Genomic DNA, 27,494 nt, shown 5'->3' on the forward strand with positions numbered 1-27,494 from the left:
GTAATTACTGCCCTCTTTCTTCAAGTACTAAAGACTTCCTTAAATCACTTAACCACATTTAGGTATCTTCTGTTTAATATGTCATTTTTACATAACAAGTCCCTGGTCTTATCAGCTCATCTCACAAGTTACCAGTCCAAACAAGGCTCTCTTTGAAAGAATACCTTAAATTTTTTCAGCAGAACATTAGAGAATGTTCTGAGTGCTGTCAACATTCAAATTACATGAACTTCACTAAGAATTTCCAGCAAATCATTTTTCCTTCATACTGTTCTAGTGCAAATCCACCCACTACCCAGCGGGGAGCAGCAGGCTAAATTCTTGGGGGCCATTCAACCTACTTGAGGTATGAGGGGGTGTGCAGGAGATGGATGCTAGAATGCACGCCCTCTTGATGCCTACATTCTTCTCTGGAGTCAATGATTACAAAAATGAGCAATCTTATTAGGAATCGCTGATTAGCCCCAGCACAGACACACAAAGCAAGGTATGAATGAATGCTCCTCTAAGGAGACAACTTTCCAGGGAAAATTAGAGAGAGGAAGGTGGAGGGGATGGTGGGGGGTTGGGAGATGTCAAGGCTTGGTGGCTAGAGGATGACAAACCCCTAAAACATGCAAATGCCAAGGGGTGGAACAGAAAAAGATGCCAAGGACATGAATAACCTGGCACCTGACCCAAATGAACTCAGTTCAAGACCGTGATCATTCAGGACTTGGCGTCCTCCTACAAGGCTGACCATAATAATAAAAGGAAAGAAAGGTACCTGTCTCAACCGGTCAGTTGCACCTTCCAACTACACAACTGTGCAAAACCATCCTCCCCCCTAGACCAGAGAAACTGAAAGAAAAAGCAAAACACGCCATTAGCGAGGACAGGCTGCTCTTCCGGGAGCGAAGCCATCAACACCCCACAAAACAGCACAGGCGTGAGGTACCATAACCAGAGACTCCCCTGCCTCCTGCAGCCTTTGGAAGCCAGGTAGGATCCGGCCTCAGTTTCCCCATCTGTCAATGACGGCGGGCCAGAGAGAGAGACTGAGTCCTGTGCTGCTCCTACCCAAGCCCTACGGTGCAGGAGTCCCGCGACTCGGGAGCCCTCCGGGAGGCTGGAGGTGGGCAGCCGCGGTTGACGTCAGAAGCTCGTCGGCCCGGGGCAGCTAACGGGCGGGCGCTGAGGCCCGACGGTCGCCTCCGCCGCTCAAGGCGCCCGAGGCAGGGCAGGAACACTAGAGACCTAGCTTCAGCCGCGCGGCCGCGCACACTCACCCGCCTCGGCCGCCGCCCAGCGCCGCAGCCCAGGCTTCAGAACCGGCGTCCCGGGCCGGCCCGGCACCCCACACCCACCACCCCAGTATTTACCTCAGGCGCGCGGGCCCCCGCGCAGCCGAACCTGCTACCTGGGCCCGCCCCCACCTGCCCCGCCTCCGAACCGCCCGCGGGGAGGGAGGAGCGGGGGCGGGGAGGATAGAAGCCACGCTAGCCAATCACATCCAGAGAACCGTCCCTGCGCGCGATCTGATTGGTTATTCCTGTAACAGACCTTCTTCCAATGGCTGCCGGCACGGTGCTAGCAGAAGGGACTTTCCGCTTGGTCAAGCTCGGTGGAGCCAAAGGAAAAGCGAAAGGGCGGAGCAGAGGAGAAATAGTGGGGGCGAGGAGCGATGGCTGATTGGGCAAAAGGCTGCCGGTGCCACGTCACCATTGGCTGGAACCACATCTGGGCGGGGCGCTGTGCTCCCAGCTCCACCCTCCTTGCGCAGGTCTTGGCTCTTGGCTTAGTTGTCAAAACTAAGGTGGGAAGAGATCCAGAGGAGAACTGAGAATAGTTTTCAGGATTCCATGAAAGAGCAAAGCTTAGAATCACACCTAGAGTCAATGTTTTCTTTCTCAGTTTCTCAACATGTAACATGGAGAGCTCCCAACCGTGCTGAGCCTCAATTTCCTCATCTGTAGAATGGAGGTGTTAGTACCACCTGTCTTACCGGATTATTGTGAAATGCTTCATAAGTATCTCCTAACAGTAGGCTTTCTGTTTTTTTTTTTTTTTTTTGGCTCTTTTTTTCGGAGCTGGGGACCGAACCCAGGGCCTTGCGCTTCCTAGGCAAGTGCTCTACCACTGAGCTAAGTCCCCAACCCCCTTTTTTTTTTTTTTTTTTTGTATTTTTTTTTTTTTAACAGTAGGCTTTCTGGACAAACTGAAGCTCTTTCTGCCCTAACATGGGGTCTGGGAAACCTGCTGTTTTTTGAACTTCTGTGGCCACCTCTCTCAGGTTGGAGAGAGTCTCCTAAGGATAAAGAAAGGCTTTCGACCCTCTACCTTACCCAGGACTGCGTCCCTGGCCACCAGCCGGAATTGAGGATATAGTGAAGGATCTTTCAATTAGAAGGAAGGATTCTGACTCCCAAAAGTGCTCAAAATATTTAATGAAACTCTTTTTTTTATAATCAGCCCCAGAGCCTGGCAGCCTGGCAGCACATGCCTCGCTTCACTGGATAGTCCTCTTAATTAATTCCTTCTCTTTTGACATTTTAACTACTAATTATGAGAAAGGTAATTAATACTGAGAAAGTGAGGTGTGTGTGTGTGTGTGTGTGTGTGTGTGTGTGTGTGTGTGTGTTTAATCATGACACAAATTTCCCCAGTGGAGACTGCCGTGTTTCTGAAAATCCAAAGAACGGAAACCAATAAGAACATAGAAGCAGCAGATGGGTGCTTACTAACAGTTAAAGCTCACCACTCCTCTCCCCGATGAAATTGGCATCTTTTGAAAACTGAAGCCTCAACTCTCTCCTGTCTTTCGTTGGTATACACATATCCTGTTGCCGGCCTCCAGAGCTCAAGCAACATGATATAGATCATTAGTGACACGCGGTGACCTTAGACAACATTCCCCTGAGGACCTGAATCCTCCCATGATACGGACAGGATTCGGAGATCCAACCTGGCTGTGTAGGAGAACATCTCAGCCTGAACACTGGTTTTGCTTGACTCCATCCAATAAGGAAAAGAGTTGAGGAAGTGGGCTTTGGGAATCTTTTAGTGAGTCAAGCAGTCCTATCTTCTCCAGATTGCCAGAGTCCTCCCATTCTGTCTTCTCTCCTCAAATCCTTTCTCTCCTGCTCATTGCCCCGGGGCTCCTGGAGACATGATTTGCCGCTCCTGGTTGAAGCATCTTTTTGTCCTTTCTGGTAGTGGCATCTGGTACAGGTGACCGCGTACCTCACTTCTCCTCCCCTCCCCCGTCCTCTTGACAAAGGCTCTCTGTGCTCACTGCACCGGGGGTCAGGACCTGACTTCATCCAAGATCATCAGCTCAGCCAAACCTTACATGCAGGCTCTTCTTCGTCGCCATTCCGGGTCAGTTGGTACTGGCTGCCTCGAATTGAGCAGTCACGACGCTGAAGCTGTGTACCCACCATGATCTGACACAGGAGAACGATGTCATCATCACACTAGGTATTATTTGCAGCTCATCGTTCAGGCTCTCATTTGATAAAAGGGAGATTAAGGCCCAGAGTGGGGAAAATAGCTCCCCTCAGTCACACGGCAACTGTTTCCTCCCCTGTGTTTTAGTGGTATCTCTGACCAAAGTGCTTACCATACCTCCACAATCTTCCCTTCGAGTAAGACCCAGAAGACCAAACTCTACCAGCTGTCGTTTCAGACGACGCCAGGCCCCACTCATCACCTCTGGCTTCCCTACCCTCAGCCTGTCCCATCCAGCTTGGCCTTGGTTCCATGCAGATCAGGTTAAGTAGCTGAGCAGCCACCAGAAACCTATCTAGGTAGACAAGAGGAATGCCCGGTCTGCCTTCCTGGGAGAGCGAAGCAGGGTATCGCTCCTCCTCCCCTGTAACTATTGACAGCTCAGTCGAAGTTTGGAAAAAAAACAGTCTAGGAACTCTGAGAAGGGAGCGGTGCGGTGCCCTCGGAGGCAGCCTGAAAAGGTTCCTGCGGAGTGAGAGAGCAATGAGGAATGTCAGCAAGGGGAGGGGACACCACACCCGGAACAGGAAGTGCAGGATGTGAGGAAGAAACAGAGAAGGGAATAGTGCTGTCTGCATAGCATAGCGTGCTGCCTCAGGGCCAGGTGGGTCCTCATGCCTACAGCGGTGGGACTCCTGGAAGGGTTTTCAGCCCAGTTGTGAATGTAATCCTAAGCTTCTCACCTTACATGTGTAGGAGTCCCATTGCATAGCCATTGAATTGGGTGCAGTCCTCTCTAGACTGCATCCAGGTAGATTTTTAGGAGTTATTGGGAGATTCACAGTAGTGCTGGCTTGCCCATGACATAGACCCTGCTTGCTCAGTACCTCCCAGGGGCTACCCCAGGCCTCACCAAGTCCTGTGTTTATTTCAGATTTTTCTGCTTACTCCACATCTGTATTTAAAGCAATCCGAAGTGGACGTCTGGTGTCCCTGCCTCGCCGCAATCCTCTGCCCCTCCTCCCACCCCGGGAATGGTGATTACCAGTCACGCATCCAGCCTCTATGATTCCGGTTGTGTTCCCAATTCAGTGACCGTGACTCTGAACCACAAAGGCTAGGTAGACCAGGTATCCCTGCAGGTCGGGATAGGGTACCGTTGCTTTTTCCTAAGAAGCCCACCATGGTGTCTTGATCATGGGTGGGGAGCTGAATACCCTCTGTCACAGATGTACTTGCCTCCGGAAAAGGGATTCCTGGCACACCTGAGGTCTCCATCTGGACGCTTTTACTCTGACCACTGAAAAGCTCATTTCAATGAGATGAGAAGAATTTCTTTAATCATCCTTAAGCTAGCCCAGTTGAGCCACTGCTCCCCTATTTGAGAGGTTATCAGTATTATTATCAGTGGTGAGTGATTTCTGTGGCTGAGTCTAAAGCACATAGAGGAAAAAGCTTAGTGCTCTTCTCTGACACATTCGTGTCACAACTGGAACCCATCTGGAGTAGTGCACACGCTAAGCCTGGTCTCATGTCCAGTGCAGCCGTCCTCCCCTGTGAAGGAAGCTGTAGCAGAACCTGCTTTGGTTTCTGCTCCCATTTTTAAAAAAGAGCATTTGCTGTTCCTTCAGAGGACCCAGGTTCAAGTCCTAGTACCCACGTGGTGGGTCACAACCACCTATGACTCCAGTTCTAGGGGGGTCTGGTGCCTTCTTCTAAACTCTGAGGGCACCAGACATGCAGGCATGCACACATAAACATGCAGGCAACAGGCTAAGGGAGCGCTTCACTTAGTTAAAAGTGCCTACTATGTGCTGTGTACCCCATGGGGCACTGTAATGGGCTTGACCTCTGCTCTCAAGTATGGCAGCCTTCTGTTACTATGACAGAATACATGAGCAAATTAACTTGTAAGGAAGAAGGCTCTCTATTGGCTCGGAGGTTTCATGGTTGCTTTGATCAGTTGCTTTGAACCTATGGTATCAAACTATTATACGGTGTCAGTTTCTTCCCTGTGGTAGTCAAGGAGCAAAAGAGACATGAAGAAGAGCCAGGGTCCCAATATCTCTGTCAGAGGCACAGCCCAAATGACCAGAAGACCTCCCTTTAGGCTCTGGCTCTTAAAGGCTCCATTGCCTCCCAATAGAGCCATAGATGCGCAATTAGGTCTTTAAAACATGGGACAATCCCAGCCCCGAAAAAAAGAACCAAAAAAAAAAAAAAAAAAGGGACAGTAAAGAGCCAAACTCTATATGAAGAAGAAAGAGGCAAATAGCACTCAAAGAGTCTACACTGAGAAGCCCTGGAGAGAGGTAGGGGTGGGGGGATAAAGGGGAGGGGCGTGCTGTTCAAGGAAGGATGTCCTCAAGGGAGTGGTTATTAAAAACCTCAAGGAAATAGGTACAGGGAATAGTGGCACCATAGGAATAACCAGGCAACTCTGTGTGTGTGTGTGTGTGTGTGTGTGTGTGTGTGTGTGTGTGTGTGTGTGTGTGTGTGTGTGTGTAAGCAGCAAAGACACCCTCAGCAAAGGAACAGTTTAGAGAACATGGTGTCCATGACAACGGGTACCCTGGAACAGACCCAGAATGGTTAGCAGGAGACCTTGACTTTACTCTGCCCTGACTGGGAAGTCGCAGAGGGCTTAGAGCAGAGTGTGGCTAATGTTGACTGGTGTTGTTTCTACTAGGCTCACTCTGCAGGCCGGGGAAAGAAGCAAGGAGACAGCTAGGGGACTGCTACAGACATGAGGCCTCGTTTCCTGGGTAGGAAAGCAGTGAGCAAGAAGCGGTGGAGACAGAAGAACATGGAGCCGAAGGGGGCCAAGAAAGAAGCTAGCTGGGCATGACGGTACACACTTGTCACCCAAGCAGGAGAAAGGCTGTGGCAGGAAGATCTCAGCCTGGGAATCACTGCAGAATGTAAGATAAATAGATAGATAGATAGATAGATAGATAGATAGATAGATAGATAGATAGATAGATAGAGATAAAGAGCTTGGAAAGAGACCAATAAAAGAAGGAAGTTGTTCCAGTATTTTGAATGGATGACTGACGGAGGAGAGCTGTGCTTAGAGGATTAGCTCGTGGGCTATTGGAGAAAGTAATTATAGGTTGTGATTAAATTTAGAGCCAAAACAACAGGTATGTCAGGGGAGCACAGCTAAAGAGCTCGGGTTTCCAGTCTACACAGTGGTAGTCTGTCTGGATGGAACTCTCACACCGGAAATTGCTCAGCTCAGCCCGCATGTCCCAGATGACCTGTAGCCACTATTCCAAATCTGAGGCTGAGCTTCTCTCGGGAACTCAGGAACATTGACTGCGGAACTTAACCCATTAAGCTGGGCCAGCTGAGTGGGAGGAGACTCACAGGGGATACATCGTTGCAGCAAAGCATTTAAACTCTGGTCTAGACACAGCTTGCCTCAGACACAGTTCCACTACTCAGGTTTCTTCTTTGTTTGGGGGTTTGTTTGTTTGTTTTGGTTTTTTTGTTTTTGTCTTTGTTTTCACTAATGGAGACCCAACCCTGCCTGCACACAGGCTAGCAAGTGCTTTCCCACCGAGCCACACCTCCAGCCTTTTGATCACATTTCAATGCCACATATTCATTTCAGTCTCTTATTTCCTGACTCTGGAGGAGGAGGCTGAAGTAGGGTGAGAGGAATAACTCAAGAATTCTTTCGGGGTTGGGGAGTTAGCTCAGTGGTAGAGCGCTTAAAGGCCCTGGGTTCGGTCCTCAGCTCCGAAAGAAAAAAAAAGAAAAAATAATTCTTTCTTCCCAGGGTCACGCGATGCCTATGTCTGAAGTCTGAAAAGTTTCCTAAACTAAAATCTAGAAAAATCTCCTGCTCTGGTACCTTTTATTCTGCACACAAGAATTAGGTACTTTGGGCCACATGGGAAATCTGAAAGCGCCAGGCTAAACCAACGACTATAAGCCCACGTGCTTCTCCGGGAACCTCTCAGCTGAAGAAACTTAACACTAAGAACTCAAGTCCACTGGTTGTTCAGGCCCAAGAGTCCCTTCAATGCTGTCTTCTGAAAGTCTGGAAAGTTCTTCATCACTGAACTCTGGCAGAATTTCCTACCAAGGTTTGTCTGGGTCTTTGTAATCTCTCTCTCTCTCTTTCTCTCTTTCTCTCTCTCTCTCTCTCTCTCTCTCTCTCTCTCTCTCTCTCTCTCTCTCTCTCTCTCTCATTTAGTCCTGCTAGTATTACTAGTGTGAACTCCACTTGGCTTTGGTCTCTTATTCCCTCCTAACCTCTCCTTGGATTGTCCTAAGAACTCATTTTGGTGCTGAGGAAACCCACCCCATTCTCTCTGGCATTGCCCTCCTTGGGCTCCAGGCTCAGAAGAATAACTAAGTTCTCTAAGGCCTAGGAAACTTGACTCTCCAAAGCAGAAGTCTCTTCCTTCTGAGCTCATCTTACTTGCTGTCCCAGCCCCCAGGGGCTCAGAACTGTCATTCTAGACTTCCCTTTCCCTAGGCCCCTGTGCATCTGCCTCCAAAGGATCTCTGGGGTCCATCCTCCTAGTTCTGCCTCTTCTATACCCAGCCTACCCTAAGCTCCTCAGTCTCCTTCCCATTTCTTCCTCTTGTCCTCACCCTTATGAATTTGGGTCACATTTCCACCTGAGAATGAAGTTCTTTGTTAAAGGAAAGTTAGATCATATCTTCCCTGCTTAGAACACTCCAATAGTTTGGCCTTATTTTACATACATACATATATACATACATGCATACATGTGTGCATACATACATCCATGCATGCATACACACATATATACATACATACATACATACATACATACATACATACATACATACATATTCTCACCTCATAGCCCAAGCTAGATTCAAATGCATTGAGCCTCGTGAGTTCTGGGATTACAGACATATACCACAGCACTTACCTCTATTTCAAGGTCAAGACCAAATGCTTGATCGTGGCCTTGAGAACTGGTCCTACCAACCTTTGCAAGCCCATCTATTGGCATCCTCTCCTTGACTCAGAACGGGCAGAATGTGTTCATTCCCTAGAGATGCAGCGGACCACCCTAAATCCTAGGCCCGAAAGAGACATAAATTACCCCAACACCTGTAAGTTCTAAGTGAACTAGGCTCCCTCAGGGGCTCTGAGGGGGCATCTGACATCCCGTCATTCCCAGCTTTCAGACCTGAAATAATTAGTTCTTTAACCCTTTTATGGCCTTCAAGGCCATCTGCTTCAGCTGTCTCTCTCCCATAAGAACACATGTGTGTGACTGAGTGTAGGACCAACCAGGTAACTCATGGTCACCACCAACCCCATTTCATGAAAACCTACAAAGTCCTTTCTGCTAGGGAAGGCTCTAGGGACTAGAACCTGATGCCTTTGTGGGACTATTACTCAAACCTGATGTTCATTCCAGGACCTTCGCTGCAGGAGTCTTTGTACAAATAGCTCTATGGCACGGAAAGCCTCTCTGCCCACTCACTGGTGGCCTGGTCAGCTCCTTCCCACGAAGACGATATTCTCGACTCGTGAGAAGAAAGCTCCTTGGGCCTGGTGTCTGTTTATTTCTAAGTAGCCCAGCTTTCCTTTGAGGAAGTAATGTGTGCCTCAGATGGGCAGCACACAAGGAGGAGACATTTATTTTGGCTCACAGATTAAGAGGTTTCTATCCGTGGCCCTGCCACCGTGCAGCATGTCAAGGCAGAAATATGGCAATGCAATCTGTTCACCTCAAGAAGCAAGGAAGGTCAGAAAGGGTCAGAGGTCCTGCTATCCCTTGAAGGGCACAATCCCCAGGTGACCTCACTTCTGTCAGGTTCCACTTCCTCTGTTCTACTTCCAACAAGTCGGGCGCCACACCATCAGCATACGAGCCTCAGAGGAACATTTAAATCCTAGCTAGTTTCCTTCCTCGTATTTTAATAGAAAAGTATTATTTTATCCATGTACTTTCAATGGACCTGCTTTCTGCCCATCTGTCCCTCTGCCCTCATGCCGGTGATCTGAGGACAAGGACAATGGCCGTCTGTTCTGACATAACTAGTTGATAAATTATTACTAAAGATGAGCTTCCATCCAAAACCATGCTGTGCCGATGGTGTTACATCCTCTCCTTAGAGAAAGTGGTCTCACCCCTCCTCCCCCTGATCATCTGAACCAACAACCATGCAGGCAGGAACAAAGAGAGCCCATGGAGATACTCTCGCACAAACATCCAGGGAGATGCCCCAGCAAGCCAGACACACAAAAGCCTGTAAGGAAGCAGGGACCTACCATAACCAGCAGCCACCCTGTGCACGCTGATAGCAAATGGCTAAGTCTTGTGTCTGTGAGGCCAATGCAGGAGGCTGCTGGCAGGGGCAAGCCACATGCCTGCCTTCTTCATGTTAAAAGACACCTACTCCTGCAGCCACCCAGAGAGAACTAAGGAAGGCCCAGAGGGCTGCCCCCATGGGCCCTGTGAGACTCCAGAACAGCTTCACATTTCACAGTTGGGTTAGACTCCACTAGGTTGAAGCCAAATGTGTCTGAACTGCCAGCTATTTCTAAGAATGGCTTTTTTGCATTAGACAATAAATTACCCAGTAGAAACAACATTGTCCCCCTTGTATAGTGTGGTACTTTAAAAATTTGACAAGTTCGGGGATATTTTTAACTGTTTCGTCACAACGAACAGCTTTGGGGTAACTCAATAGCTTTCACCTCTGTGATTATTTATAGCAGGAAGTTCATGATCGCATCCTCCGTAAAAAGCACCAACTCAAAGTAAAGCAATGTCATTTATAAATATTAACCCACTTTTGCACAAAATAAAATGAAAGGTAGAAAAATGTGTATAATTAAATAATTACAAAGGTGAGATTTTGAAAAAAAAAAAACACAAAAAGACTTTGCTCAGAAGAAAAGGCTTGGCTTTGTCCCCTCCAAACCTCCAAACCCGCCCCCCCCCACCAACTCTATGTCCTAAAGCATTCTGTCATAAATAAGAAGGGCTGTCTTTCATGAATATGTTTCAGAAGTCCATATTCACAGTTCAGTTCACAGGCAGTGGCTCAGGGCCTGGTGGGGTTGTTTGAAATTCTGGCCCAGATTAATTCTAAAGAGCTGCAGTTGGGGGAGGAACTGATTCCAAAGGCTTAGCCATGGAGTAATTGATGTTACTGGAAACCAAAGGTCATGTGTGATCCTGGCTGCAGTGTGGTCCCAGTTTTCCTTGTAAATCTAGAACATCCTGAGGGCAAATGGCTGTTGTTTGTGTTGAGAAAAGAGAGCAGGGTATCAGGTTGGTTGTCTGAGTGGAGGCCCTTTAGGCCTCATGCAGGGGGAGTGGGGGGTTACGGAGTGGGACGGCCTTAGAGGGTAAGCTGAATTCAGACATGAACAGAGCTGCTTCCTGAATACTCCTCCTTAAAAAAAGAGGAGGGAGGGGTCTTCTACATGGATCCAGGTCTCCACAACAACAGGCACTCAGTTAATGTCCAAGCGTCCCACTGACCCCCATCAGAACCCTGGCCACCCAGCCAGAAGCCAGCAACATAGTAACCGAGGGATCTTCTTGAACTCATCTCCCATGCTTGGAGTCTAGAAAAGAACAAGAGAATAAAAGCATGTTCATTAGTCAGAGTTCACCTGAAGAACAGACCCAAGGGTGGGAGGGAGAGAGGGATGGGAAGGGAGGGAGGGAGGGGGAGGGAGGAGGAGGAGTGAGGGGAAAGGGAAAGGGGAGGTAGGGAGGGTGAAGGGAGGGGAAGGGAGGGGGAAGGGAAAAAGGGAGGGAAGGAGGGGAAAGGGAAAGGGGAGGGAGGGAGGGAGGGGAAGGGAGGGGGAAGGGAAAGAGGGAGGGAGGGAGGGAGGGAGGAAGAAAGGGATTTCTTGGATTCACTTACACCACCCGGACTGGGTAGTCCAACAGTGGCCATCTGGAAGGGCAGAGAACCTGCTAACTGCCCAGCCGAAGAAGCACGACAGATCCCCCAGCCAGAGTTCCATCAAGCTTCAGGCCTGAAACTCCCTAAACCATCACTGGTCTATGTTGAAACGCCAACGACACTGGAGTCTGGTGTTCAAACATGACAGCAGCAGCCATAAATGTCCTCACTCAGAAGAGGAGCTCACGAACCCGCTTTCTTCCTCCTCCTTCAACTTCCCCCGTGGGGCACGCGGAGGGTTGCATAACCCACATGCAGTGAGGATCTTTCCCCTTCCAGTTGCTAGTCCTACATGATGATCCTCTCTAGAGGCAGAAACGGGGGTCCTCTCCTCTCACGAGTCTCTTAAGTCAGTTCAGTTAACAACCAAGACCAACCATCATGCCTCCTTGGGAAAAGTCAATTCCAGAAGGCACTGGGGTGCCTTTCTCTGCTAGCCGAAGGTGACTATACTGAGCCCAGAAAAACAAAATCCAGCCCTGAGTAACACAGGGATACATCCTGATGTTATGCATCCTCCAGAGTCCAGGCCTCCATCGCCCACTCACAGGCTGAGAGGTCACAGCAGGAGTCTGGCATCACTGGAACTGAGTGTTTGGGCTTCCTCCGGAGAGAATGTGTTCCCTCGGAGCCTGCAGGGATGAAAGGAAGTGAGTTCTGAGTGGAGAGAGAGGAGTGAGTGAAGGCTTGCAAGGAAAGTAGCCATCTTTAAACCTTATATCTTGCATAGGGTAGGGAGAGGTGGGGGAGGACACGGCAGGGGTGGGGATGGACGATGGGGAGCCGGGGTGGGGTGGGGTGGGGGCGGGGCTAATGCTCAGCCCCAACCTCAGGCTCAGGAGCTGGAAGGGGGTTCTGTTTTGACAGTTCTGATTCTACCATCAGCCGTCCAAGGCTGTTCCCGACTATCCCACAGAATGATCAAGGCTCCATGATGGGCACAGTGCACAACACTGGGCCATGCCAACTACAGACTCCCCAAGGCCGGTTACTGTTGTTCAGGTAATAATCACATCTGTTAACAGTGAAGTGAGTTAAGTCTGTGCCCACCCAGAATCAGCGAGGCACGTCAGAGCCCTACGATCAGCCTGAGGCTGGTCTACACCTTGAAGATGGAAGAGGACGTTTCTTAGGACTATGCAATTATTAAAAAACAAAAAAACAAAAACAAAAAACAAAACCCAACAGCAATGCAGTAACTGTCTTAAATGCTAGACTACTTGGCCTCACCAGCTATGAGGCTGCACAGGAAGTGGACTACACAGGAAGGGCTGTCTCCAGCTCAAGCGATTTCAGAAGCTTTGGTTTTCATTTCACTGTTTTGAGGTCTGTTTGCTATCGTATGAAACACAAGCTCAAATTGGGACCCGTTCTAGCTAAGAGGCCTTGTGGGTCTGTAGTCAGCTCTGAGAGTCTGCCCGCCTCTCCTCTAGCTAAATGTCTGACATTGGGAACGGGACTCTAAGCCACGCATGGTGGTGCACACCTGTAATCTCAACACTTAGGAGGCAGAGGTAGAAGAATTAGGAGTTTATCCTTGCTACACAGTGAGTTGGAAGCCAGCCTGGGCCATATGAGATTCTGTCTGGGGTGGTGGAGGGGAGGGCAGTGGGCAAGCAGGGGACAGAGAAAATAGGGCCCCAGAGTTGACAGCACTCTTGAGAAAATACTGAAAAACATGCTTGCTTTGTTTGGAGACAGGAGCTTGCCTAGACTCTACCCTCCTTAGTACCGGGATCACAGGCGTGTACCACATTATACCCGATCTGAAATACAGAACCTTAGAGAAGTAACTTTTTCTCATGATGTGTGGAGCCTAAACCAGGTTGAATCTTGATCCCTTTTTTCAAGCACATGAAGGACTGTATCTTTTAGTGCTATGGACCATACTGTAGTCGCTACCCTGTGTAACCTCCAGAATTCAGAGGTGCTAAGGGTCTTCTGTCCTCAATAAATGGAAGCAGAGATTATGGCCAGAAGGGTGGGTGGGATTATTGCTTTAATTATCTAACCAAATCAATCTCTCTCTCTCTCTCTCTCTCTCTCTCTCTCTCTCTCTCTCTCTCTCCCTCCCTCCCTCCCTCCCTCCCTCCCTCGTTTCACTGTAACCAAGGCTGACCCAGAACTCAACCTCATGGCACTGGGATCAGTTAGACCCCACCACACCCAACACTATTTGAAGCAGAACTGGCCCCATTTGAAGATACAGATTTCCTTTACAGACAGAGATCTAGACAGAATAATACCAAATGTTGATCAAAACTGATCTTCAAAAGTCCACCTTCCTCTCTCCTCTCATTTCACTTCCTGGATTTGAAAAACAAGGCTTGGAGAGGCAAAGAAGTTTCCCCAGGGACCTTACCAAACCTCCAGAACAGTGCTGTTCCTGTTAAGGGCCTGCAGGAGGGCTTCTGCGCCCCGGTAGGTAATGCCATTGTTGGACAGTCTGGAAGAGAAGTAGACAAGATGAGCCACTATAAGATTTAGTTCTCCACTGAGCCCATCCGGTTCCAGGAAGCCTGCTGTACCAGCCCTGGGAGATGACCCATGAGGGCCAATGCTTCTATAAAGAGAGCCCCTCTCCCTCTCACCAAACTAGACACCCTGGGAAAGGCTTAAGGGCTCCATAGCTCATTGCCAGGCTTCCAAGGGTTCAGATCCAACCCCTACCACTTGCTGTTCAGTCTTCAGCAAATTCATCTGAATAAGGAAGAACCCGCCTCACGGAGAATAAGACATGAACAGAAAATGACATAGCAAGAACTCTTGGCCCAGCACCTCACTGACAAGAAGTAGTAACTCAAAAACAATGATGTGTGGGAGCCTAAGTCAGAGGCAAAGGCTGGTATAGGAGCTGATCCACAATGGGAACTTTGGCTCCTTGCCTTCTAAGAACTACTGCCCATCTGCCTTCATCCCCAGCACGGGCCTGTTTGTACATCTACCGTCAAGGCAACGCCAAGGACCGCACCAGTGTGTGCTGAGCTTTTCCTGTGTGCCAACTCTCTACCTACTTACATGAGTAAGAACCCATGAGGAGGCCAGTTACTACCCCTTTACACTTGAGGCAACTAAGGCATCTGTCCAAGGAGGCTGCCTGCCTGTGAAGGCTGGACTCCAACCAACAGTTGGCAGAGAAGACACTGGAAAAGGAAGATGAGATCTCTCTCTCTCTCTCTCTCTCTCTCTCTCTCTCTCTCTCTCTCTCTCCTGCCCTCCCTCCCCCTCCTTCCCTCCCTCCCCCCTCTCTCTTTCTCCCTCTGCCTTTAACATCTCACATTATAGAGAGATATAAATAATACAGCTATATGGATATAGTTATGATGAAGAAATCGGTATAGGGTAATTATTACTACTCAGGACGCTGAATATCTGGCAACGGGTGACACAAGACACTCCCCACCTCTGCCTGGCCTCCTTTCAGATCAAGTGTGGCAACAAGGAAGGACAAACATGCCACATCCACACTTGATCAGTGAGTCCCGAGGGCCCACGGCACTCCAATAGTGCTTGCTGGTCCATGCATGCTATGATTCCCTGTGTAACTGGAGCCTTCCCAGTCCGAATTCAAATACACCTTATTAGAGAGGCCTTGTCCAAAGGACAACAACCCCATGCACGCACACACCCGTGGCACGTCCACCTCCCAATGAGCCTTTGGCTTGCCATCTGTCTCCGGCGTTAGAATAGGAGAGGTGGGAGAAGGTGAGCCTGCTCAGCCCTAGCCACCTGACATAAGAATTGTGCTAGGAACACTTCCTATGTGAATGCATACAGATGAGTGTGCCAGCATTTCTCCAATCAATGGCTGAACACACACATGAGCAAACACTAGCACTCAAACCACCTAACACGTCAAGGGATACTACTAGAGGTGGCCATCCAAATGGCCCGTCTGCCTGAGCGTCGGTGACCCTTGGGGGGAGGAGGATATATGAATCATACAGCAGACACATTCATCAGCCTGACCATCCATGCTCCCTTGACTTGTACTTCTAATTTGAGAGTTGCTTGCTCAGATCTGTCACACTCGAGAGCAGCAGTTCTCAACCCTTCCCGATGCTGCAACCCTTTAAAACCATTCCTCACGGGGCTGGGGATTTAGCTCAGTGGTAGAGCGCTTGCCTAGCAAGCACAAGGCCCTGGGTTCGGCCCCCAGCTCCGAAAAAAAGAAAAAAAAAAAAAAACCATTCCTCACGTTGTGGTGACTCCCAACCATAAAATTATTTTCCTTGCTACTTCATAACTGCAATGTTGCTGCTGTTATGAGTTGTAATGTAAATATCTGTGTTTTCCGATGGTCTCAGATGACCCCTGTGAAAGAGTTGTTAGAACCCCCAAAAGGGTTGCAACCCCCCAGGTTGAGAACTCTTGGAACTGACGTAGACTCTTGGAACGAGCACAGCTACTTCAGAGCAAGCTGGAGAGGTTCAGGAGAACTGACAACCCCATAGACGTGACTCTTGCAAAAAGGCATGAGCTTGAGGAGAAGTATCCTGCACCTCCACTCTTGGATTAAGTAACGTTCTGCCAACTCCTGAAGGCCCCAGTTGCAGGAGTTCTAATCTCCTTAGTGATAACTGACCGCAGACCCACCCTCCACAGTCACCATCCCTTCCCGCCCCACCAAACCTTTCTTCCTGCAGTGTTGCCGAGAACCACCCAGATGCAGGTAAGCAATGGATGCTGGCATCCTCATGTGCCCAGACCAAGGCAAGCTTCTCCCACCAGACACCTCAGTGAGGTTTCCAGAGCTAGCCAGAGCCAGACCGCAAAGCGCTTCCCCCACACTGAGCATCATTGTCCCGTCGCAGGGTGTACTTACTTCAAGAATTTCAAAGTTGAATTTCTCTTCAGTCCTTCTGCAAGAGAATACACCCCTTCGTCACAGATATGGTTTTCCTCTAGGCTGCCAAGAACAGAGAAGAGGTTCAAGTTTTCCTTGGGACATTGGCTGTGGGGGAGGATGTCAGGAAGGGTCAACTTCCTCTTTTACAGAATCCCAACATGGAGAAAAATAAGAGTAGACAAGAGGGGTGAGGGGAGGTCTCAATTCCAGGGACAGCCTTGCAAAGGTGTTCCATGGTGCCACCTATATGAACCCCCATCATGGGGTTGGGGATTTAGCTCAGTGGTAGAGTGCTTGCCTAGCAAGCGCAAGGCCCTGGGTTTGGTCCTCAGCTCAGGGGGTTGGGGTGGGGGGGAAGAACCCCCATCTCGAGCAGATATGAATACTCTTTCTTTCCTAGATTATGAATGTCTCTTTCTTTCCTAGATCAACACCAAACTTCTTTTTGGTGCGAGAAGCTTTTTCGTGAAAAAGATGGTGTTTTCTGCTCTCCACTGCAACCAAAATTGGCCAAGTGACACATGCAGCATCATGGGTACACGAGGAAAGCTGACAGATGGGAGCTTCCAGGAATGCTTCTGCAAGCAAGGTGCTCTGCCTGTCCCTTGCCCTTGCACCATACAGAGACTGAATCTTGAAACACAAAAGTAATTGCTGCACCTTGGTCATGAGATGAAGACACGCGCTAAGCATGATGGGACAGGAAGAGACAGAGACAGGTGAGGCCCTGGTAACCTGCTCTAGACACCACTCCAGCTCTAAACTGCTTACCCCCAGACTTCCCAGACACGAGAGAATCAACCTTTGCTGGCTTAATCTTCACAGATGGAAAAAAAAGCCTCCTGGGCTTTCTATTATGCGGTGGAATTAACTTACACTAAATTTGGCCTGCCTTTGCCTCCATACTTTTGAGTTCCTTGCAGCAAACTGTAACTTAATTTAGCATGCAAACGAAGTGGGATCTAACAAGAATCTGTTCTTGCAGCGAGGAGCTAGGTTTCGGACAATCACGGCCGCCACACTTCAGCAGGTCACAGGCTAGCAACTCATTGCACCACATCCAAGTGAGGCAAGAGGAGAGCTGTTGCCAACCAGTTATTTCCTTTTCCTGTCTGTGAATATTGCTGCCATCGTTGCTGGGTGGAGCTACCTGAACCCCTCCTAGTTTCTGGCACTGATCTGTGGATCAGTCTTTGCTCAGATTAACTCTCCTAAATCTTCTTTGGCTAAAGTCCCTTTTTACCCAGCTATCCAATACCCATGTCCCTTTCCTCTCTATTTTAATGATGATGATGATGATGATGATGATGATGATGATGATGATGATGATAACTACTCTTGTTTTGTTGTGGGAAGCTATGTACTTAGAGCAAACATGGCACTTCCTACTCTCTGCAATAGCCAGGGTTGGACAAGCAATCAGTCATCATTACAAGCAATAGCTCACAATAGCTCTTCTCTACCAAGAAGAGATGGGGGAAATTCCCAATCAGCATATAATGAATGCTGCTTCCTCAGATCCAAGGCCTCTCCAGTTGTTTAACAGTTTCCTCTGAGATGGAAACATATTATCTGCAGGGAAGCTCCTTAAAGAAGGTAAACAATTCAAAATTGCTTCAGGAAGTCCCTGAAAACTGACCAGATTCACTAGATTCCCCCCTTCCTGCCACAGTAAACAATAAAATCTGAGAGTCTATCCCAGAAAAGTAAAGTAAAGAAGACTCTCAGGGGCTGGATAGATGTCTCAGTGGTTAAAAGCACTGACTGCTCTTCCAGAGGTCCTGAGTTCAAATCCCAGCCAACCACATGGTAGCTCACGTGGCCTCTTGTGTCTGAAGACAGCTACAGTGTACTCACATATAACTCTCAGATATGTCTAACTACAAAGATGGTTCTGAGACCAGAGCAGTTGCCTGGAAGAAGTAGAAACTCACCCAGCTGCCTAAAACAAGTTCAGACCAACTTGGTCACTTGGAAAGGACATTCTTCAGCCTATTGACCCCCCTGCAGACTGTGCAGTGTGCTCTAGGTTCCAAGCTTTGCAAGTTGTCACCCATGCTAGGTGAGGTAGCTATCTTGAAGTCATTTCTGCTTCTGCAGGTAACCCCTCAACCATACTCCTGTCTTTGCCCTATGACACTGTGTGCACGGTTCTTGCTGTGGGTAAGGAGCAACTGAGGCTGTGCTATCACAATTAGGAAGGAGCATCTGTGGGAAGAATCCCAGGACGGCAGTCTTTGTCTGTGTGGTATGGGATGGCAACATGTCTGCTTGCCGAGTGGGGCCCACCATGTGAATATGGAAGTTCCCTGAAAACAGTTAAAGGTTTCGAGGAAATTTTGCAGTCTTTGAGACGACCATACAAGGGTCAATATGACTGGCAAACAGCAGCAGGGGTTGCCTGGCCCCTGTTGTGTATGGTTAGTAATGAATCTGAGGCCCATCAGGAACTTGTTTGTGTAAAACAGAAACTTGTTTGTGGAAAGGAACAATTGCAATTTTAAAAGGAGATGTGGCTGGCATCCTCCATGTTGGCCTCTGATTTGACAACTTAATTAGATAAACAAGAGGTTAAGAGAGGGGCAGTGAAAGTGATAAAAGATACCCTCTAAGTACAGCCTTCAGTAAAAAAAAAAAAACAAAAAAACAAAAAACAAAAACAAAATTGAAAATAAATCTGTAATCCAACCAACAGATTGAGGGAGAGGGGCATTAACAACAGTCTAGTGCAAAAACTTCTGTGAACAGAAAATACTCAACACTTGCACTTAGGGAATTAGGGAAGGGTTTTAAATAATACAAGAGCCTGTCTCAGTCTGACTTGTGAGGCCATGGGACATGGAAATGAACAGGATCAGTCTGCTGTGCAGGCAGAAACGCTGAGTAATGTAATTTCCCATCCCTCCTTAAAACGAAGGCTGCATAACCCAAGACATTATGATGGAAGTCTGTCTCCAGGGGAGAATGGCTTATTACAGCTGTAAGAACAATTGGTTATGGGCTGGAGAGATGGCTCAGCGGTTAAGAGCACTGACTGCTCTTCCAGAGGTCCTGAGTTCAAATCCCAGCAACCACATGGTGGCTCACAACCATCTGTAATGAGATCTGATGCCCTCTTCTGGTGTGTCTGAAGACAACTACAGTGTACTTATATATAATAAATAAATTAAAAAAAAAAAAAAAAAAGAACAATTGGTTATGAACATCTGAAGTCCCCAAACACACCAGGAACTGGATGACCACAGAGGAGGAGCAAATATTATTGGGGGAACTAGGAGTACCAGTGGTTGTGTTTGAACCCCAGTTCACTGGGTCGGACAGAACTGTGTTCACGGAGAAATTGAAGAAACGGTTGATGCAGCAGGGACCTCGCAGCGGCCATGGAGAAGCTCTGCCGAGCCCACTGGTGAGCTTTATAAATAGGAAAGGCTCTGGCAGATCGCCGTGACCTAGGCTAGTGTGTAAGAAGCATGTGTAAAGTGGGGGAACCACCCAGAAGCCAACAAACAAATGTGCCTGCGGATGTGAAGCCCGGGAACTCCTGGCAGATTTTCCCACCCCATCTTGCCTACACTGTCCGTCTTCTGTATGACTTGATAAAGCTTGTTATGTGCCATCCGGACAAAAAGGCTCACGAGGCCTTGGAGCAGGCTAAGATCCTTGTAGGACAGGCTAAATAGGTGTGCCCTGCTACCCCAAGGGTCCCTTCCTGTTAGAAATCATCAAGAGTTCAAAAGGCTATATAGCCTGTGACTGTGGTACAAACAGCCCGACCAAATGGTTCTCAGAGAGTTTTGGTGTCGGTCGTAAAGAGAAGCAAAAGCTATGGACCCAACACTAGAACAGCAACTGTGAGAGGTGAAATCTGTTTCCAGCTCAGTGATGGAGAACTGCTTACCCGGTGAAGGGCTGGACTGAAGGCCTCCTGAACAAGCTACTTTCTGGTATGGGGCAAAATCAAACTCTAAAAAGGTGACAGACGTACTTAACAGTGAAACATAGTATCTACAAGCTCTGGTCCAGATGCCATACAGGCTGTCCTAGGACCTGTGCCCCTGTGCCCACTGAGCATCACCCAGTAAATAAACAAACAGCTAAGTAATTTAAATCCAAAGGGTACCCTAAATAAGTTAAAAGAAGGGAAGGGAAGGGAGGGGAGGGGGAGGGGAGGGGAGGGGAGGGGAGGGGAGGGGAGGGGAGGGAAGGGAAGGGAAGGGAAGGGAAGGGAAGGGAAGGGAAGGGAAGGGAAGGGAAGGGAAGGGAAGGGAAGGGAAGGGAGCCATAATGTTACTGAATAAAAATTCTAGTGCCAGATACAGGCTATCTCCCTCTGAGTTGTTGACCAGGAAAACCTCTGAGGCCCCTTAAATAAAAACATATTGCTAGTGTTAATCGTTGCTAGAAGTAGACAGTCAGACCTGTTGCTGGCATGTTGGTGACATGTACACATCTACCAGAACGTGGAGAGATTAAGCTGGGACTGAACTGAAAACCTCCACCCTGCTGGCTGGCTTTCACGGTGCCAAAAGGGCATTACAGTTTGATGGTGGAGAACTGTCACCAGCACTCCTGCTTGTCCATGGATCCTGTGCGCTTAAATGCCAGCATGCTAGGCACGATGTGCCTGAATGTACAATAGTGGCTCAGCTGTCATGGGTAACACCAACAGCCTTCCGATTGGCTTTTAGGCCCACTCCACAAAAGGGAGTTCATGTCTGGTACTGTAAGCCAGTATGGCTGAGAAGGTCCCAAGGAGAAAAGAACTTCCTTGGTCTTTCTAGGAAGCTGTGATATGCATGTCCAGCTGCTCTCTAAACAGGCATGTTACACCCACAGATCACTGTTGTTGTCAACCTCCACTCATATCCACTGGTGATGCTTCAAAGAACAAGTGACTGTTACTGTGGCATGGTGGCCTGTTTCTTAGCTATAGGAGGACATTTGGAGTGACCTCCTCCAAGGATCAAAGACAAAAAGGGGTAAAAAGAAGATAAGAGACAAAAACAGGAGTGTGTGCGACAGTTCTTCTGAGATTAAAACATTCCATCCAACAGAAAAGCTCCTTAAACAGAAAGGTAAACAACTCAAAAGAGCTTCAGGAAGTCCCTAAAACTGACCAGATTCACTATCCCCTCTCCCCCATCCTTCCATTCCAACCAGAGTGAACAACAAAAGCTTGAGCTCCTCTTAGATAAGACAAGCTGTGTAGAAGACTCAAGACCAGTCTAGCTGCCTGGAAGAGGTTTAGACCAACTGAGACATCTGAAAAGGACACTTTTCAACCTCTTGAACTGCCTGCAGGCTGGGTGGTGTGCTCATTCCAAGCATTGTGAGCTGTCACCATGCTGGGGTGGGTTTTGGTGATGCAGATGTCTTTGTATCATTTCAGTTCCTTTAGGTAACTCCTTGCCCATTTTCCTATAAGTAACCCCAATTAAACTCATGGTTCTCCAAGTTGGAGCTTGGTGGTATCCATAGTTCTCTGTCTTTCATGGGCTCCTATGTGGGACACGTATCTTGCATCTCCCCAGGAAAAGTTCTGTCATACAACACCTCCACATTGTGTCTGCGGCGATCCTTTGCATGTCTGTGCTTTGCTGTTTCCTGGAGAAATCACTCGGCGTTTTCTCTCACTATTCTGTCTGGAACTGCAAAGGGACCTTACCCCCCGAGGTGCAGCTGCTGGCAGCATCTGCACGATGGATAACTTGGGTCCGCTTCAGGTGACATTCACACACTTTGTGGCTCATCATTCAATGATCCCAAACTCCTTTCACCTTCCGAGGTGGCCTTTGACCCTAACAGCCAGTGTGTTAAAGAACTCCAACTCATTTGGAAATACTAACCTTCACAAGGACTAGTACTAGTACTAGTACTCCTGGTACTACAGTTGCAGTTGTTAGCAGCTGTGTAGTAGCAGTAACCTCACTGCTACAATGGCTTTGCATTTATGGAACACATATACATATGGCAAGCACTATATTAAGCACATACACACATGGCAGGCACTATATTAAGTTCTCTACCCGCACTACCTTCCTTAATTCTTAAAAAACCGTCTTTCTGGAGCTGGGAGCATTCTGGCTTTCGGTTCTCAGGTAGAAACCTGGAATCTGGGGAATCACTTTAATTTGCCTGCTTGATTCCAGAGGTTTGTGGTCTTTACCATTACGGCATGTTCATAGATGAACCAGCAAGCCAGCATATCCACATAGATAAAAAGAGTCAGCAGTGAAGCACCAGGCTCTGCAGGCTTCACAGGACTCAAAGCCAAATTCGACTGATTACTCAGTCATCCAGCCTTGTGTTGCCCACACGACCCTCCGTGGGTGAGGCTAAGCAATCCCCCCGTAACTCACCAGAGCTCCTCTAGTGACTTGTTCTTCTCCAGCATCAGGGCTAGGGCGTGGGCACCCACGCTGCCAATGTTGTTTCCTACCAGGCTAGACATAATCATGGAGCAAAAATGAATCAGAATAGAGGGGGACCTCAGAGACCAACTGACCTGTGAAGGGCGAGTGAATGGTGTCCCCCACCCCCATCCTAAACATACAATTGATTACAGCGCCCCCTGAAGGCCAGGAGCAGCCTCTAAGCCCTCCCCAACTGGCCAGCCATTTTCAATGGCTTAGCATGAGTCCTTAAGATAAATATAATGGGTTTAACTGATAGCCTTCTGTTTACTGATAAGGAACCATGACCCTAAATGGAGGGAGAATCACCTCCAAATTCACCCCCAAATCCTCAAGTTTCCTGATCCCAAACCCATGGGTCTTTCTTCCTTATTTTGCTCCCTAATACAAGGGAGCGCATACAAAGTTCAATGAGCTTCAAAACTGTCTCAGCCACCTAGCTCCCCCATGACAATGACATGACACACATTTTGCAGCTTACCTGAGCCACTTTAGCCTCTGGTGATCAGCCACAACTTCAGCCAGGGCTTGGGAGCCCTTATCACCTACACTGTTGCCCCAGAACCTGAGGTGACAATAGGGTGTGTTTTAGGTGTTTGCTCATGTGCTTCTGTAGCGCCACTCCATCCCAGGGAGGTCTCAGAGGTCCCAGCAACGTGGACCTAGCACAACTTTTTGGGTAAGAGGACCAAACTCCACTCAGAGTTTTCAGTGGCCTTAAAGTCTTTAACAAACATTCATGGACCCACCCCTCAGCGAGGGGACACTCACCCTCAGTAGTAGTTCACAGGGTTGTGATTTTTTTTTTCCTTCCTGACATTTAGTCCAGATTTGCTTCCTGCTAGCTATCACCTATTACAAGTCTCTAACTATTCTCAGAGACGACCCAGAACAATGCTAACTCTTCCTGGACAAGCTGGCCTTTCATCTCTTTCTCCTCCTTAATCCCCGCTGTTCCTATGCCGTCCAAGTCCTTCGCCTTCTGAACTACTGTCCCACTGTAGGTTGGAAACAGATCTCACATTCTGGCCCATCCATTCAGAGACTTGCCCCGGAATGCAGATACGTATAGATGAACAAAGAGAGCTGTACAGGTGGGCATAGCACTTTCTATGCACTCTGTGAAATAGTTAATGAAGTTGGTTGCCAACTTCAATAGGCTGAGAAATACTTCAGACATACAGCCCACCCCTGTGGGCATTTTAGAGTGATTTCAGCAACAGTCCGATGGCATGAGTGGTAATGAGCTAACCAATTACTAAATCCCTTCATGGAGTCATCATATGACAACATTGGTGGCGGGCGGTGAAACAGGAGTATGGCCCATGAGAAGGTCACCTGGGGTATGTGTCCTTTGGCCCATGGATTGCCCTGAGTCTCTTCCTACATTCTACCTCCACTTGCTAGTCTTGAAGAGGTCAGCTGTTCTTTGCCACAAGTCCCTGCCACCATGATGTTCAGTTCAAGCTTAAGGGGCCAAACAATAATGAACTAAACCCTCTGAAACTGTCAGTCAAAAATAAACCTATCTTCCCTAAATTGTCTATGTCAGACACTCTAGTTCTCGCAACAAAGAGGTAACCAATACATTAGATTAGGTATAGACTGAGGTGAGGCTTTATGAGAACACTGCTCTGTAGATAAAACACTATGATAAGACCACAGAAAAATCTGGAAACATCCAACGTGCACATCAATAGGTGAGTGTCAAACAGATTACGTAAAGGCACCCCACCGGTGGAATGCCGTGCAACTCTTCTTTTTTTTTTTTTTTTCTTTTGGAGCTGGGGACCGAACCCAGGGCCTTGCGCTTCCTAGGCAAGCACTCTACCACTGAGCTAAATCCCCAACCCCGCAACTCTTCTTAAAATGAGCTCACACTGGTCTGAAAGATGCCCATGCTGTGTTGTGAAGCAAGAGGAGGGGCCAGGCTTACAGGGCAATTTGCATCTTATGAAGGTGTTTAGGGTTTTATCTCAGTTCCCCACCATCCCTGACCCAGACAGGTGTCTTTAAAAGATGTTAAATGGAAGCCAGGCATGGTGGCACACGCCTTTATTCCCAGCATTCAGGAGGCAGAGGCAGGTGGATCTCTGAGTTCAAGGCCAGCCTGGTCTACAGAGTGAGTTCCAGAGCAACCAGGGCTACACAGAGAAACTCTGTCTGGAGCACCATAAAAGTTAAATGGGACATAAATGTCCAGTTGTGACGGGTGAGACCTCAGGCAGAAGGGAGCCCCATGGGAATAAGGCCTTGCTTCTTGTATGTTCTGTTGCCGCTAACACAGCTGGAAAGGGTGCTGACTTCAGATTAGCACAGTGTCCTCCCTGGCCCACACTGAGTTAATGGGCAACCAGCCTGCCAGAGCAATGGGTCGAAACATCTGGGCCCTGGAGTTACCCTCTCTTCCTATGTCTCAGATCCCACAATCCACAGTTCATGACAACCAACCCCTCCCTTGGAAGCACAGTATCAGATATGTTTCCACACGAACCCTGGTGTTCTTGAGAAGTATAAGGTACTTCCCAGGATAGCCCAGCACTGAGCACTCCTGAGGATAAGGCAGCTCAGGTCCCCAGTTCAAGACACAGCCCTCTTCTCCCCACCCTCAATACCATGAATCTCCCACTTACCAGGTGAGGCGGTGAGCACGGAGGCGGCTCAGAAGCAGCCTGGCAGCACACACTCACCCCAGCCCACCCTTCCTCCATCTGGAGCCAAGGCTGCCTGCAGTGCCGAGCTCACCTGCTCCTAACATTGTGAAAGCCCCACATTCTTTCATGTGTCCCCTCTATCTCTGAACCAAACCTACCCCAGGAACTGCAGGGAGGTGTTGCTCTTGAGTCCCTGGGCCAGCACCTCAGCCCCAGCAGCAGTGATGTGATTGTTCCCCACCCTGGAAGGAAGACAGAGGATCAAGGAAGGCAAGGCAGGCTGGCACCTGGCCTCTCCTGGGGTGTACAGTTAACATGCTGCTCAGCAAGTGGTTCCTGCCACTTGGGTATCATTTTCCAAGTAGGTCTGGGTGGGAGTCATAGCAGGAAGCCGTCCTAGCCTCGATTCCTGATTTCCCTAGGGAATTGTCACATCTTTCATTCTTGGTCTCAGCCATCCTCAGTATACACCCTAGCATACTCTCCACCCTCACCCCCCTGATTTCAAACCCACTGTCACCAGGGGTGGCACTGGCCTATTCAGAAGGGACCTGGAAAAAGGAGTTATCAGAGTGTTCAACAACACCAAGGACACTGAGGAGGAAGGCAGGCAGGGTCACAAGAGCAAGGACAGGACCACAAAAAGGCTCGCCCATAGCTAGAGCTAGCCTCTTCCAACAGTTCAGAGCTGCCACCCATGAGGCAAGCTTTTCAGAATAGATACAAATCAATTTCCTCTTTCCAAGGCACTTGAAACCACCGTGGCTCACAATCATGTAGGGTAAGTATGGCCATCTCGTTCTAGAAAGCATAGGATACCAAGAAAGTAACCTGAGACTTTTACTGGGCAAGGTAGATTCGAGACCACCCCGTGGCCTCACGAAGTCTCTCAGAGGTGCACCGAAGACCAAACTACTTCCTCCCACCTATTTCCTTCATGCAGGGTCAGTCCCCAGCCTCCACAGCTCCCTCCTCATTCTCCCACCCGTGGGCATTTTCTGCTCCTGTAGTCCTTTCTCTGAGCACTGAACTAACATAAGGATACACAAGCTGGAAGCTTACATAATTTACCCACGATCCTTCAGTCTCTCGGCTTACTATATAAAGCATGCACTGTACTGTACCAGCTCTTTATGTGCGTTAGCTCTCTCCTGACAGCCTTTCAGATGGCTGTAAATATGATCCCCATTTTAAGGAAAGAGAAGGGGACAAAGACATCTGATTCAAATAGCTCACACAGTTAATAAGGATTCAGATCTCCGAGTTTCTAGATTCCCACCAGGAGACAGCCTAGCTCCAGAGTCTGCTTTCAGCCACAATGAAAGCACCATAGACTGGTCACAAACCTAGGCCTCCAGCGCTGAGTCCAGTGGGCTGGACCAGATGAGACTCGGGGGAGCAGGTGGCAGTGGTAAAACAGAGCTTTTTGTTCAAAGTGGCACCTGTGGCTGAGGCTTCTGTAGCCCTGAGATGAGCTATGTGGCCAAATTTTAAAATGGGATCTCTCATTCCCAAAGGCAGCCAGCAGGCAGAAAATAGGAAATGGAGCTGTCCTTCACTGTCTGCTTCACAAATTATAAAAGCCATGAATACCAGAGAGAGAGAGAGAGAGAGAGAGAGAGAGAGAGAGAGAGAGAGAGAGAGAGAGAGAGAGAGAGAGAGAGACTTGAGATCAAGAGACTAAAGAGAGGCATTAAGCACTTGGCAGTGTTTCTGTCAATCTCAGGTAGGAAAGCAATTCAAATCGAGGGCAGGAGCATCAGATGGAATTTTAAACCTTGCTTGACGAGTGCTGAGGAAGCTCTGGGAACATTTCAGCACCTGGGTACCACAGCTGTGGTGGTTAAGAACAGTAAGCACAGGTTCCGTGTATACCAGAAAGAACTCAAAATCATAGCCACTGGGAGAGGGGAGGCTTAGAAACTTTCCACCCCAGGAACCCAACTTCCAAAAGACAGGATCTCCTCAGCCTCGGCAGAGCAGAGTGCACCACCGGATCTAAGAAATGAGCTCAAAGTAAGACCCTTTCCTGGATGCAGTCAGGGATCACCAGCCACTGTGGGTCACGGACCAGATCACCTAAACTGAGCTCTGGGAATGTCGGGCTCACCTCAGAGATAGGAAGTTCTGCTTGTGTGCAAGGAGCTTGGCCACGGAGGAGGCACAGCCATCAGTGAGTTTGTTGTTGAAGAGACTGCTGGGTTCCAGGAAAGACAGACACAA

At 48.6% G+C, this 27,494-nt stretch overlaps 2 protein-coding genes and 1 long non-coding RNA gene across 23 annotated transcripts in view; 1 reads left to right on the forward strand and 2 right to left on the reverse strand.

Annotated features, from left to right (window-relative positions):
- Window positions 1-1,599, reverse strand: part of Cyld (CYLD lysine 63 deubiquitinase) — a 59,821-nt gene extending 58,222 nt beyond the window's left edge. For 5 of the 16 annotated variants that reach the window (XM_063278097.1, XM_063278096.1, XM_063278098.1 and 2 more), the window contains exon 1: window positions 1,543-1,599. The gene's annotated coding sequence lies outside the window, so the exon portion shown is untranslated. The other 11 variants (XM_063278094.1, XM_063278085.1, XM_063278099.1 and 8 more) reach the window with 9 other exon arrangements.
- Window positions 1,600-3,333: 1,734 nt separating this feature from the next.
- Window positions 3,334-9,661, forward strand: LOC120098599 (uncharacterized). Of its 2 annotated transcripts, none has more exons than XR_005496967.2 (4): window positions 3,334-3,459; window positions 4,364-4,559; window positions 6,119-6,350; window positions 7,214-9,661. It is a non-coding gene; the product is annotated as an uncharacterized LOC120098599 (long non-coding RNA). The 2 variants fall into 2 exon arrangements; XR_010060122.1 differs by having other exon boundaries at window positions 4,364-4,550.
- Window positions 9,662-10,119: 458 nt separating this feature from the next.
- Nod2 (nucleotide-binding oligomerization domain containing 2) overlaps window positions 10,120-27,494 on the reverse strand; it is a 40,450-nt gene continuing 23,075 nt past the window's right edge. For 2 of the 5 annotated variants that reach the window (XM_008772373.4, XM_063277868.1), the window contains 8 exons: window positions 27,382-27,468; window positions 25,430-25,513; window positions 23,099-23,182; window positions 22,564-22,647; window positions 16,181-16,264; window positions 13,718-13,801; window positions 11,314-11,987; window positions 10,194-11,008 (listed from right to left, as the gene is read on the reverse strand). In XM_008772373.4, the coding sequence (XP_008770595.3) occupies window positions 11,915-11,987; window positions 13,718-13,801; window positions 16,181-16,264; window positions 22,564-22,647; window positions 23,099-23,182; window positions 25,430-25,513; window positions 27,382-27,468 (580 nt within the window). In that variant the 3' untranslated portion in view covers window positions 10,194-11,008; window positions 11,314-11,914. 5 annotated transcript variants of the gene reach the window in all.

This window comes from Rattus norvegicus, chromosome 19 (assembly GCF_036323735.1).
Source record: "Rattus norvegicus strain BN/NHsdMcwi chromosome 19, GRCr8, whole genome shotgun sequence".
NCBI classification, from domain to species: domain Eukaryota; kingdom Metazoa; phylum Chordata; class Mammalia; order Rodentia; family Muridae; genus Rattus; species Rattus norvegicus.